The sequence below is a fragment of the Corapipo altera genome, unplaced genomic scaffold, assembly GCF_003945725.1.
Source record: "Corapipo altera isolate COAL_440 unplaced genomic scaffold, ASM394572v1 61167, whole genome shotgun sequence".
NCBI classification, from domain to species: domain Eukaryota; kingdom Metazoa; phylum Chordata; class Aves; order Passeriformes; family Pipridae; genus Corapipo; species Corapipo altera.
The window spans coordinates 1,486,132-1,500,384 of NW_020884949.1; the positions used below are offsets into that span (position 1 = coordinate 1,486,132).

The 14,253-nt window shown below is 37.7% G+C and overlaps 1 protein-coding gene across 2 annotated transcripts in view; it reads left to right on the forward strand.

Moving 5' to 3' along the window:
• RORB (RAR related orphan receptor B) overlaps positions 1–14,253 on the forward strand; it is a 145,003-nt gene that overhangs the window by 111,722 nt on the left and 19,028 nt on the right. For both annotated transcript variants that reach the window (XM_027662887.1, XM_027662888.1), the window contains exons 3-4: positions 2,731–2,872; positions 5,884–6,285. In XM_027662887.1, coding sequence (XP_027518688.1) covers positions 2,731–2,872; positions 5,884–6,285 — 544 coding nt within the window. The remainder of the gene's footprint in view (positions 1–2,730; positions 2,873–5,883; positions 6,286–14,253) is intronic.

Here is a 14,253-nt window from a genome sequence, read left to right on the forward strand (position 1 = left end):
GAGGTCTTATGTGGAAGAAATAGGCTAGAATCACTCCAGAAGCATGCACACACATTGAGCCAGGCACTCGATAGCTGCAGCATTTCAGGACACGGCATCCAAGAATTACACTGCCAGTGGCAGTGCTACAAATTTCAAGGAACAGGAAACCCTTAAACTCTGAACACATTAGCTATGGTGCTGCAAATCCATATTATAAGTGCTTAAGGATCATCATAAATATTACTGTTGTTCTGTGTACATGCCTGCATACGCTGAATAACCTGCTGGACCCGGTGAGGAAAATTGCATCTCTGCCAGTATCCTTACTGAAATGGTAAAACCTGAAGATAAGTTTCCATCCCATCTGTTTCTGTGGCTTCTTCTTTGCTGAGAAGCCTTTTACCCTCTCTTCTGCCTATCCCCCAGAGCAAAGTACTTGCTACCATTCTTTTGTCATGATTTAGAAAGCAGTTCACATGGCCATTTCCTTTCTCAGACTGACTGTGGGTGGTGGATGAAGTGATTTGTTCACGATGCAGAAAGACTTGTTGTCAGTGTTGGGAACATTGGGAAATCTGTCTTTAACTCTTTAGCTCCTCAGTAATGAGCTGCCTCTTTTTTCATGCAAAATGAAATTATTCTAAGTAAATATAACCAATGCTATATAAAGATTCCATGAAAATGAAATTAAAGGATTATCTCTACTTTATAAGAGAACATTTAGATCTTATACTGGAGAAAAAGAGCACAAAATTCTCCTCAGAAAAATGAATTATCTGCTGTAAATTAATTTTATTATGTAACCCTTGATACATAATGTGGTCCTTTTTTCCTAAGAGGGGCAAAGAAGAAACAAACAGATTCTTCTGAGATGAGATCAACATTAATGGGAACAAAAACCACTGCAGAATAAGGCACAGTCAATGCTAAATGGTTGTGAGGGGTTTTATAACATCACTTATTTAATTTGTTCTCTGAAATCCATATTGACATAGATGCTGCTTAAGTCTAAATAGTTGAAGCAGAATACCCTTCACAAGTCAAAACCAAAATTGTCTGTAAAGTTCAACAAAGAGAGTAAAAATATCTGGTATTAGCATCCATTTAGCCTTAAATTAAATGCACCTCCACAATTTCAGGAAAGTTTTGGTCAGCCAAGACCAGAGAAGTTGCCACCAGAATTTTTCTGAGTTCCCCTAGGGGACATCCATGTTCTCAAAAGTGCAAATCATAAAATTTAATTAGATTTTACTTATACTATAATCACTGATAAAACAAGCTCAGGCCAGTTCAAGTGAGCCTCCCTGTACTTGACTTCAAGAACTAGTGCTACCAGTGTCCTTGGTGGAACACAATACCTGTCTCCTGTTGTTACTGACACCCTACAACACACTCATTTGGTTCGCCAGGACTTGAATGAGAATTCGGGTATAACTGTTAGCAAGTGAATTAAGCCCTGACCTCTCTACTCTCATTCCATTGCTCAGTATTACCATCCGTCAGTCTGTACAGAGATACACTGTTTTTCTGGTAAACTAAGTCAGCAGTTGCTTTCTGGCTCCATTCAGTGGTTTTGCAAACCAGCCCGGAAAGACACAACCACTTTGGTATCACTTCCAATGGCTGGTGTAACTCTGGTAATGATATTACTGCTCTTTTACTCCTCATAGTCTCCTGAAGTGGCTAGGCTGTCCTTCGGCTTTCCCACCACACATCCTGCAACTGTTTGCATCTAAGGGTGTCAAACTTGTCAAGGAACTTCTCTTTGTTTTTTTTCTGTCCAGGTGTAACAGCTCCTCCTGACCTTTATTTTTTTATTATTTCTTTATTTTCAAATAGATTTATTTATTTTTGCTTATCCTCACCCCCTGGTTTCATTCCTCTTGTCACCTCTGCTGTTTCATGTCCATTCTACCATAACAGTGCCTTTCAGCACAGCTTGTGGCGCACCTCATAGCAGCTAGGAGCTCGTAAGGACTTCGGTATATATGCTTTCCCTCTAGCCCTCAGATCTCTAGCAAATAACCCCCAACTAGCCAGAAAAACCTTCTAGGAGACAGAATACACATTTTTTTCAAAGATAAAATGGATAATGCTATATTCTATTGAAATGGAAAGTGTCGTTACTTTCTCATGATAGTATCTAAAGGTGTTACTTTCTCCTTTGTGTGTTGTCTTTACTTGATACAGTCATTATATCCTAGTGCTTTTGTGAAGCTTGAATTTGAATTACTTTTCCTTCTTGAAGGGTATAGCCCCTCCAGATCGGATCAACATTTTCCAGGTTAAACTGAAGAGCAGACTTCAGCTTCTAATCCTGTTTGTACCCAGTGACAGTTATTACCAGTCTCTTCATTAAAGGAAGAAAATATTCAAAACAAGTGCATTTAATTCATCTCTTTACTAATGCTGACAAGCTTTTCTTCTATTAGGAGCAAGTGTTAGATGATACATGATCAATATTGCACAATAAAAATGCACTCTGTAACATTATTGTTTGAGTTTTAACAAAGTAGAATTACATTGTTTACAAAATAAGCAAAATTCTCCTTATAAGTAAATGTTATTTAATTTCACTGTGCAAGGCCACCATACCTGCAAAGCCACAGCATGAGTAGCATTGCACTAAATAAGTTTATTGTAGCCATTTGCATGGTTCTGTATGTGTATGTGTGTGTCTGTGGGTGTATGTGTGCGCACACTCACATATATGCTCATGGTAATAGTTGATCTCTCCTTGCACCCAAGGGATTCTTTAGGAGGAGTCAGCAGAACAATGCATCCTACTCCTGCCCAAGACAGAGAAACTGTTTAATTGACAGAACCAACAGAAATCGTTGCCAACACTGCCGACTGCAGAAATGCCTTGCCCTGGGAATGTCTCGAGATGGTAAGGGGTAAAATTTGTGCTTCATACCTAAGCCCTTTGAAACTCTTCTTCACTTCTGACTTATTTAAATTCCCTGTAGATTTCTGCAAAAACAGAGAGGAGAAGCTTCTTGCTTTGTAGTGCATGCACTGTGAGATGATCTTTTCCATTTTGTTAACAAAAGAGGCTAATTTCATGGAAAGGGTGGGGAAATCACAAAATGGAGAGCAGTATATTAGTTTGAAACAGAAGGAATCAGAAGTGAAATATGTGATTTTGGTCAAAAGCACAAAGCACAGATAGGTCAGCTCTGGAGAGGTGGGTTTATATTAAACATTATATTAAACATTAACATTTTTTTTGACATTAAGTATTGTTGTGTGAAAGCATACCTTTCCTTGAGATCTCTGAGGGTCTGTGCCAGTAACTGGGCTGTTAAACAGAAATTTACACCTTGATAGCATTAGAGCTTTCTGTTTGTTTTATTCAGAGCACTTAACCAAATATTTTGGAGTGGAAAAAAAACAACCTTTCTTTTACCTTCACACTGCCTCCTGTCCCTGTCTGGGTCTATAAAGGAAACATTTCCTAATTAGGCGCTGAAAATGGACCCTTTGCCAGAGGAAAGCTCAGCAGTGTATCCCATCTCAGGATCCTATGGTCCTTGAAGAGCTCTGGTCCACCTTCCAAGTTGTGGTGTGATGAGCCAAGATTGCATCTGAGAATGTGCATCACAACAAAGCTGCAGGTAGTGGGAGGCTTTGGCAAGACTGCCCACAATTTTCTTCCCCCAGCCACCACTCCTCATGCAGGGGGTTTCCAGCTTACAGGCACGCTTTAAATAGTCAGAAAATATAAGAAGAAAATGTTCTCTTTTTTGAAGGCAAGTTATAATAATTTCATTTTCCTGGAGGCAGTTTTCTATCTTAAAAAGTTTACACAAAATATGTATTTTGAAATTAGCAGTCATTGATGGAGAAATTATCTAAAGAGCTATTTCTTTAGATGGTCCACAGATTATAAACTTGTTTTAAATTTGGACCGTAGTAGGTCTTCTTTTACCACAATGTATCTCAAGTCTCACTGAAATGACTTGCTCTCCAGTCTCACAAATCTGGGAGGAGCCATGCAGTCTGGCCTTTAATCCGTTAATTCTTTTTGTCCTAGCATCCAATTTACTTGACACCTTAGCTCCTAATTCTTCAGTAATTAAAGTAGTAACATTTCAGTAATTTAGCAGCACATGGTTTCCTCCTAGAAGTATTATCTTCCAGTGATTTAAGGTATCACAAGGCATTTTAGTGTGACAGAAAACACTGTCTTCCCAAGAGTAATCTGGGGATCACTGCATACAGACAAAGCGAGTGATTTGTCCAAAAACTTCGCTTTTTTCTCTCGTAGTTTATGTAAGAATGTTTAAAATTAACAATATTAATAGCTCTTGCAAATTTAAAATAGGCTGTATGAATGTTTTAACAGAAAAACTGAATGTGATTTTAACCTCTCAGACATGTAATAGATTCATTTTTATCGTGCAAAGGCAGGATGCTAATTGACAGCAGCTGGAGAATCCAATTAATGAATATATAATCAGGGTAAACAGTGGGTATTTGTTTTTATTACCGAGGCCCTAAATTTGAAGAAAATACACAATTGCATTATTCAAAATACAGTCATTGTATATGTCCATAAGGATATGCAGTGCACCACAGACTGATTGCAGGAGCAGGCTGAGTTCATGTGAGGAAGCTTGCAGCCTCAGTGAAGGACTGCAGGTAAACTGAAGTTGGCAATAAGAAGCAATTTTACACCCTCTTGGTGTAACAAAAAATGAAAAGAAAGGGAAAAGGCTGCCATCTTCTTATTCTGTCACTTTATTTTCATATTATGCTTTTCTTTTTCCTGATTGAAGAATTTCACATTTATCCATGTGTAGGCTCAAACTCCTCTTGAGGGCTAAAAGAGAGTCCTGTGCTATTAGCCATCCTGCGCTACTAAATGTGGAGATTCTGAATTGATCCCATTTTGAGATGGACTGGAAATACATAGTGTGAAAATACACCTCATAATAAGTAGAAATGTGTGGTTTTGGAGCAATGTCCTTTTACCTGTGTTCTGACTAATTCTGCTGAATGTGTCCCTCATTTGTTTTAAAGCACAATGAACAACTACCTCTGCTCTAAGATCCCAAGATCTAGCCCAGTAGAATATCAGAATTTATAGAGACATGGTGGGGTGGATAGTGAGTGGAGAGATAGTCAGCTATGATCTACTGTATATGCAGGCTGTGTCTTTACTCCTTCTAGTTCCATAGCAGTCAGCCTGTCATTTTTGAAAATTTCAATCTCAGTGTAATGAACCCTGTTTCTGGGGAAAGTGGTTTGCCCTCTGGTGTTTTCCTCCCTTTCTCATCGGGAGGAGTACATGATTTGTGTACTGAGATTATGTAAATTGATTGTGTAAATCCCTTAGATTTCCTTTGTGGAAAAAATAACATTCTGTTATTCTGTTATTTTCCTCTAAGTTCTAACTCTAACCTGTAAGATTATATTTTTAAAGTGTGCAGATAACACCCCATTCCAAGGATGTGATAATAAGGCTTTAAGGCTTGTTTTCATACAGAGTACTAATCTTATTAGTGTACTGTTTAAAGGTTTATGAAAAGTTAGTAAATCACATAGGATATGAATCTACATACTGTAAATTCATACAGCTCTAGATTGTTGTTTGGTGAACACAAAGATATAAAAGGATGCATAGTCTTTTTAACATTCTCAGTGGGATGTAAGTTGCTTGACTGAGGGCCTCCTGTCAAATAAGAGTCGTCAGTTTGTAAGTTCAAGCACTTAATACTGTTTCCTTTATGAGACGCATATGGTGTAAAGCTTTGCATCCTTTCTCATTTCCACAGAAAAAGATGTTTCCACGGCAAAATTAACCCTGAAAGTAAATATAAAAGTGAGGGGGTTGAGGGCAATCAAGAAAAACTTGTGCTTTGCTTTTCAGCTGTGAAATCGTGCTTTGCTTTTCAGCTGTGAAATTTGGAAGAATGTCCAAAAAGCAGAGGGATAGCTTGTATGCTGAAGTGCAGAAGCACCAGCAGCGACTACAGGAACAGCGGCAGCAGCAAAGTGGTGAGGCAGAAGCCCTTGCCAGGGTTTACAGCAACGGCATCAGCAATGGCTTGAACAACCTGAATAACGAAACTGGCAGCACCTACTCAAATGGGCATGTCATCGATCTGCCGAAGTCTGAGGGTTATTATAATGTGGATTCTGCCCAGCCCTCCCCAGACCAGTCTGGATTAGACATGACTGGAATCAAACAGATAAAGCAGGAACCTCTCTATGACCTCACCTCTGTACCAAACTTGTTTACCTACAGCTCTTTCAACAACGGGCAATTAGCACCAGGGATATCCATGAGTGAAATAGGTAAGAAAAACTCCTGTTCCTGTAGTGCAATGTGTACTTATAAGCTAAGCTCCAGTGCTGTCTTTATTGAAATGTTATATAGCCATTCCATACACAGGTACACAATAATTACATGTTCACATATGCGTGTATGTGCACACACATACCGAGAGTAAAGGAAAGAAAATCAGTCTGGCACTAATTGACATAATATTAAGACAACTCTGTCTTTACCAAAATCTGCAAAATATGCAGTTTCTTAAACCCGGTACTTCATGTTCTGTTTATGAAATAGAAGCATCAAAGCAGGTGACGAATCAATCATAACCAAGTGATAATTAGGAGTGGGGAGCTTGTTTCAAATGAGCTCATTACTAGCAGGGTTAAGTGATCTCTTCAGCCAACCATCTGTATTCTTGTCAACACCCAGAATCCCCATGGCAGCTAATTCTGGGATATTTACTGTGAAAAATACCAGCTTGCTACTTCTAGTTCATGGATGTCAATGCAGACCACGTTCACTGAATTTGTGAAGTGCACAGACTCTGAATGTAGTTGCTTGGATATTCCTGCTCTGCCTGAACGCCTTGGAGAACCTGTCTCTTGATTTCATCTTTGAAAAGTGGCAAAGAGACCTCTCTGTGAGATGAGACTGTTTGAAAGACAACAGCTAACCGTGATTCTTCTCTAAGGAGGATTTCTGTTCATCTAATACTTCTAGCTATACTTCTCCAAAGCCACTGGAGGAACTGCTTCTATTATAAAGAAATAACATGAAAGAAGATTGGCATCCTAATTAGGTACCACAACAAGTGAAATATGCTGCATCAGTTGTGGTTGAGAATATAATCAAAGGGTAACAATTTGTTAATGGAATTTAATTAAAAAGAAAGAAGAAGAAGAAAAAAAAATCGTATTCAAGAGCACTCTTAACAACCTAATTATTTTCACATCATAAAAATCCCTCTGTAGTTTTGGCCTGACCTTGCTGCCTCATGGATGTACATCTACATCTGTAAATTTATGTGTGTACTCAGACCTACTGAGAACCCTGGAGATGTGGCCTCCACTCAGTATAGGTTGCAGTAATGATGTATACAGTAGTTACTGTCTGATAAAAAAATGAAGTTGCAGTTAGAACCTGTAGTATGTTTTCTGTCCATGCATGCTCATGTGCAGGAGGATATATAACACATTGTGTGCTTTAGTTGCAAACTGTGCACTAGAAAGTTATGTTTTTCTGCCACTCTGTTTATTAGGACATGTTTTACTATCACATTTGGCCTAGGACTGTCCAGTGAAGTCCTACACCCATAGCATAGAATTAGTGAGGAACGTCTGCACCAACTTCCATCTCGGCTTTTGTGGGTGTATGAATATTACTTACATATGGCTTGTGCACACCTCAGTCCTGCAACAGAGGATCACAGTACTGCAAACCAGCTGAGAGGCAATTTAAACCATCCTTAAGAGCTGTTTCCCTGCATCCCCCATACCAAAGGGAAATGTTTCCAGAGACTCAGAGGAGGTCTAGAAATGTGGCAGTTCTGATAGTCCATGGATTATGGTTTGTGCTAGGTTACAGAAATGAGCCCAAATAGAGAATATATCCTTAGTGGCTAAAGGATCCCACTGAAGGCAATGAATTCTTTTCACTTATGAAGCTTTAGAGAATCATTTAAATTTTATCTCTTGCTGGTTCTCTTAGAAATAACTTACCATTCTTAAATTTTCACCAATTTTTTTGCTCTTCGAGCCCTAAACCAACTCCGCATTTTCCAGTCTTTCATCTTGTGTGTTATCTAACCAGTGCTCACCTTCTCAAGCACATAAAGCAGGAGATAGGAAAGAGCATGTCTCTGAGCTGGCAGCAAAATTCAGATGCTCTGGGATTTACCTCTTTTCCTTTTGAAATTGAAACTGGGGCTCCTAAATTGGTACTGCTGCCTGTCATTTGTGGCACCTGCAGCAGACGGATAAGTGTGACAGTGAGAGGTACTGTAGTATAACAAATCAGCTGACACAACTGAAAAAATAGAAGAGATATGCCATAAAATACTAGGATTAGTGCACAGGCAAGTGATATTTTCAGTGCTTAAAAACAAACAAAAAGTACCTCAGTGCTACAGCGGATTGTTGGACCATCTGTAAAGCTGAGTCTTGCAGTCAAAGTAGGAAAACTGTAAGCACTGGAATGCATTGATTTCATATTATAGTGTTCTTAAATTTCACTGCAGAATTGTATCTTACTCCACTAAGATTTGGAATAAACTCAACTCATTCTAAATAGAAGTTACACCTTAACTGTTAGAAGAAATCATAGAGAATATATAGGAGGCATAAAAGCTATACTGCATTGATTCTTGTGCCTGATAGAAGTTTCTTTGTACCATCATGCCTTGTGATACACTAAGTACCCCAGATCTTGTTGGGTTTTTTCTGCACTGATTATTTTCTGATTAATTTCCAGTCTTAGTTTTCTTCTGGTCTTTAAATTCTTCAAATACATACATATATATATATATAATATATATATATTTTATATATATATTTTTATATATATATATATTTAAGCACAATCTCACTCGTGACTTGCCTGATCTTGAGTGCAACCATCCTTATTTTTCCCTCATAAATGAGTGTGTGGGATTCCTTTCATCCTTGAGCTTCTAAAAGTTGCTGCAAGCTCTCCAAGGGACAGACTTCTTCACAGGCACCCCAGAGCAAAAGTAGTCTTTGCAGCTTCTGCATCTCATGTCAAGCAATATCCAGTTCACTTACTCCTTTGGTATTAATGCTTAACTTGTTTCAAACTCACTTCTCTCCAGTTTTTATTAAGATATAACTCACTGCACATTTCCAAGTTTGAATCTCATTTTCTCTTTCTTATTTTTCTAACCTTTTCAATCCTATTACATTATGTCTCAGTCTTCACTGACGCTTTGTGACTTCTTTCAATTTAGAATTATCTCTTCATTTAATTAGCATGCTATAAACCTTCTCTTTCAGATTATTATGAAAATGTTAAATGCTTGTAAAACAAGTCCTAACAATGGTCCCTGCTGACTAAAAACTTGCTGTAATTGCATATATTACTTTAGTATTTATATTTTGCTTGCTATCCAACAGTAAGTTCTCTGAAAAATCCAAGTAACAAGTCTTCCTTTCCCTGTCAGTTTGATTCAGTTATAAAAATAATATTTTCTAAGATACTCTATAATGTAATTTGCACATCACTTGCATTCTTTTCTTCACATGTTAATTTTCTAGTTCCACCAAAAAGTAATCTAAATGGTTAGAGCTACTTTGATCTTTAACAGTTCTATGCTTTAATTTGAATGTGAAAGTGTTCTTTTTCCCAAATGTACATTCATCTACAGAAGACTTTGTAGTGGAAATGGAAATTGTTCAACTTAACAGTTTTGAAATTCAAAATTTTTTGCACAGCAACTGTTTCAACACATAGTATTAGAATGGAACAGCAAGAAAAATATAGCATATCTTGCACTGCATGCTTACTAGCATCTCTATATACTGTGCTAGCAAGTGGGGTTTCTGTAGGAGTAAGACGTGCTGACAAGTTGAAGTTATATAGAGCTCTGTCACACATATTTAGTACTCTTATATTCCTTCAAATGATTTAAATAGTCCTGGGTACAACTGCACATTGTCTGATCACTGTAAGAAGCAGAATAGGAAATGTCTCCTATGAAAAAGAATGTTAAGTATAACAAAAAATTATTTTCAGACAGAGACGCAAATTTCTCATGTCAGAGCTTATGATGGAGAAATGTTGTATAAAATCAGGTAGTTTCCCATTTCCTATTAGAAAAAGAAACTCAAAGCATAAAGAAATCAGTCCAAAGCTCATAAATAAACATACAGGATCAGAGCCTCAGCTTGGCATCAGCTGCATTTCCAGTCCAGCTCCTTTTTCTTAAAAGAGAAGTATTTTTGTCCTCAACTCAAGGCATTTTGTTGGAGATTTAATATGGAGTTGGGTGTACAGCACACAAAGTAGGTCAGATGCAGCGACCAGATGAGTTGGGCAGGTTCTTTCTCTGCTTGTCCTGCTGTCCATGGGTGGCATGATCCAGGTGTGTTCCATCAGGCAGTGACACTGCCAGCAAGGGAGACACCCATGTCCTAAGGGTGCGTGCTTGCCAGGGACCTCACAGCACGGTCCTGTTTCTCCCTGACCACTGTGGCATCTGCACATCTGGGAAGGCAGAAATTTCTCATATTGTGGGTACTTCAATCCGGAAGATGAAATCTTCTTGTTGTATCAAAAGCAAGAATTTGGTCATTTGCAGAATGGCTTTCTCCTCACACAATTCATGGAGGTCAGCTGGTACTGGGAAATTCTAAAGTGAGAAGGGAGCTCCAGTTCCTGATAGCAATGCTTGCTCCCAAGTGTGATTTTAAATTAGCAGGTATTAAAGACTTATTTTAGACTTGATAAAATAAACACCATCTTGTTTAAATATATGTGCATAATATTATCTATCAGTTTTCCTCACTAAAGATGTGGCTCCAATCTTGATCTGTAAAAGTTATTGGAAGGGCTTCCCTACCCTAACTGCAGTTGAGATTACAAGCCTATGATTTCTTAGAGACGAGATAAAACTATTAGCAAACACTGTTGTGGAGAAAATAAATTGGGTAAGGCTTTACTCCAAGTCAAATTGAAGAATGCCTTATTGCTGTGTATATTTAGGTAGTCATTAAGGAACCACTGGAACATAAAGGAGGTTACATAGCCCAACCTCTATAATCACAGAAGAATGGGTTTACATAGATTTTCATGATGTTTCTTCGACATCAGGGCTATTTGAAGGTACCTGATGGCCTGGAGAGCTTACATTTCTACCAAAATTAAATTAAGGTTTGTAGGCTTGGGTTTGATCTTCCCTTTTCCCAGCCCCTCTGACCCTGCTCAGCTAAGTACGTCTTAGGGGGGGCAGTAACTCACTAGGACAGACACCTAATATAAATTAGAGGAGGCACCACCTGCCCTACACCATAATGCACAGCTCTTTTGATGCTGACACTTGACTGGAAAATGACAATAAGGGAAAACCTTAAAAATTTATTAAAGACTGGCTCAGGATAGTTTTGTAGAAGATAAGCCCTCTTGAAAACTACAAATGACACTGTGCATATGTAATTTATCTTAATTTAGCTGGGTAAATACATTCATCTCAGGACCACAGTGAACAACTTTATATTCTGTAAAGTTATTTAATTTCCATTGCTGCAATATCATACAAGCAGGAGCTTAGCATTTAGTTATTTCACTGTCTCAGCTTGAAGGGAGATCTTCACCTGTAAACATTCTCAACTCCTCTGCTGAGGATTGGTTTGAAAGTCAGTTCCACACCTTTCTCCTTTCAGCAGAAATCTTCCCATTAACTTTAAAAGAATTTAGTTTATTCCTCCATGTCTATACTGCTCTTGAATTTCCACAACACTGTATGTTGCATATGCAGTATATATATGTCAGCATCAGACTGATGTCTTAAAAAGTCTGCTGTGCTTTGTTTTTGAAAGTTGCAAAAGCACTTCTCCCATGACGAGCATTTCCTACTATTATTCTTTAATTCTCTTCTCTTTATCTCCAGGGTTTGTTCCCTGTGCCAGATCAAGTGTTAACAGATAGCTTACTGAACACTTATTAATCAGTTAGATGCTCTTTAAAGGGACACTCCAAATCACACTCAAAATGCAATGAGCTTTGTAACTAAAGTCCATACCTAAGGTGACATTAGTAGCTATGTTTTATGTTCCCTTTACGAAGCCACCACCCACCACGCAGTGAAACATGATGTTTTTGTGACTGTAGTCCTGTGTAATGTTCTTTCACCTCTTTTTCTAGGCCATAATTTAATATCTCTCCTACCAGCCTGACAGTAAAAACTTGCAGGGCTGTTGTCGACACTCTGACAGCTGTACTTTAGAGGAGCAATGTTGCCACCTAGTGATCATTTAAGATGTGGTGTGTGCATTTCTGCGCTCATGCCATCAGGGCACTGTATCTTACCATCATTACCTATTTAAAAGCGACAATCAGAATAAATTAATATTTCCGTTCTGTACTCAGTTCATGTGACAAAACTTGGAACTTCTGCTTGTTTTACAAATTAATTAAAAATATGCATAAAATGGTATTAAAAACAACCTTAACTATAGCCTGCATTTTAAAGCATCATAATATAGTTCTTTAAAGTAAGCGCATTTCTAATCCATTAAAGTAATTGTATAAAATAACTCCTTTTCTGCTAAGAAAAGAATGTCTTCTTGCATTACCAAACTTGACAAAATATGTTCATTCTATTGAAAAGAAAAAAAAAGCAATTAGAAATCAAACATTTGTAGCAGTCAAAATATGTAAAATTACACATCATATATCCTGTGTATTACCCTATATCATGACAGTATTCTCAGAAGTAACACTGTGCTGTGAATATTGTCAGATTAGAAATCACACTGAAAGATCAATGTACACTGAATGGTATAAAGCGTACTGAGACATGCTTTAGCTGCCAGTTGTAGGAATAGTCTTTTGGTTGATTCTCTGTTGTATGTTTTGGAGCAGAAATTTCAATACCAGAAGAAATGGTAACAGGTCTTCTGCAAGAAACTCTCAGAAAAAGAAGGCTAGAGCAGGTGCTAGAGTATGGAGGGCCTGGGATGTATGAAGGAAGTGTGTTGTCTTCCAGGACTGTCTCACTCACAACCTCCAAGGAGGCAAACTACAGATGAAAATCAAGAGGTCAAGGCAATGATGCTTTAGGAATCACTGTAGTATATGGAAGTGGCATACTGTCTGCCAAAATTTCTGTGGTTTGAATTAGTGATTACATGTTGCTTTCTTCCTCATGTGAGTAAGCTCTTTACTGGTTTAGTGTCAATGCTCCCTGTCCTTAATATTAGTGTATGGTGTTTCAGGGCAGTCAGCACTGACAATGTGCATACTTGTACTTTCTGAGAACTTAATCTGGTGTCCATAGTGTATTTCTTTGTCATTCTAAACAACGTTAGTCGATCATTCCTTAATCCTCAAGCACAAGGAAGCCAACAGAAGTTTGGTTTTACACATTTTTTTTCTTCTCCTAGTACCCATGCAACATCCTAAGTTTGACTTCCCAAGGCTGTAGTTCACTTTTTCACACTGTTCGCCTTCTGTCTGGTAGATTTCATCACTCACTTCATGCTTTTCGCTGCTTTCCACTTTATTCCTGAGAATAGTGTAATTCTACTTGTTTTGCATTTTGTGATGCTGTTCCCAGCTCCATAAGTAATGATGTCTTTCTTCAGTCCATTCAATTTCATAATTTATTTCACAGAACAGCAACAATTCTTTTATACAAGAGTGAAAAAATATGAGAAAAAGTCGAAGTGAAATGCATAGGAGAGGAACATAGATGTGTGTAGTGGAAAAATTCAATGCTACAAGATATAGGACTCAGAAAAATGCTGAAACTGATTATCAGAACACAGATTTTACAGTGCAGTAATCTTGCACAGATGAAAGTCACATGTAAATGGGAATAGTTAAAGCAAGATATTAAGGCATGGAGTCCTGTCTTGTGTTCCTTTTTGATTGCGTGAATATTTTTTCTTTTGATCTGGCATTGCTTATGGTAACTAAATTATTTCACTTTCTGACACTATACGCTAACACAATTTGAATAAAACTTATTTGCCAAACTACAGAAAGATAGAATCATTGTTGAATATTTTATTATTACTTTCTAAAACGTTACTATAGACTGCTTAAAATCTTTACAAAAAGTGAATTGTAAACCTGTAACAGTGAAACAAGCACTAAAAGATATGTTAAACTCTCCCAATCTTTTGCAGATTAAGACAGGGCAAACCCATCAAGCCCTGGTTTAAAACCATTAATATTCCAATTATTCCATGCATATTTCTAGGTTTAATAGACAACAATTTCCACTCTACATAATGTTTACTTAGTCGTAAAAA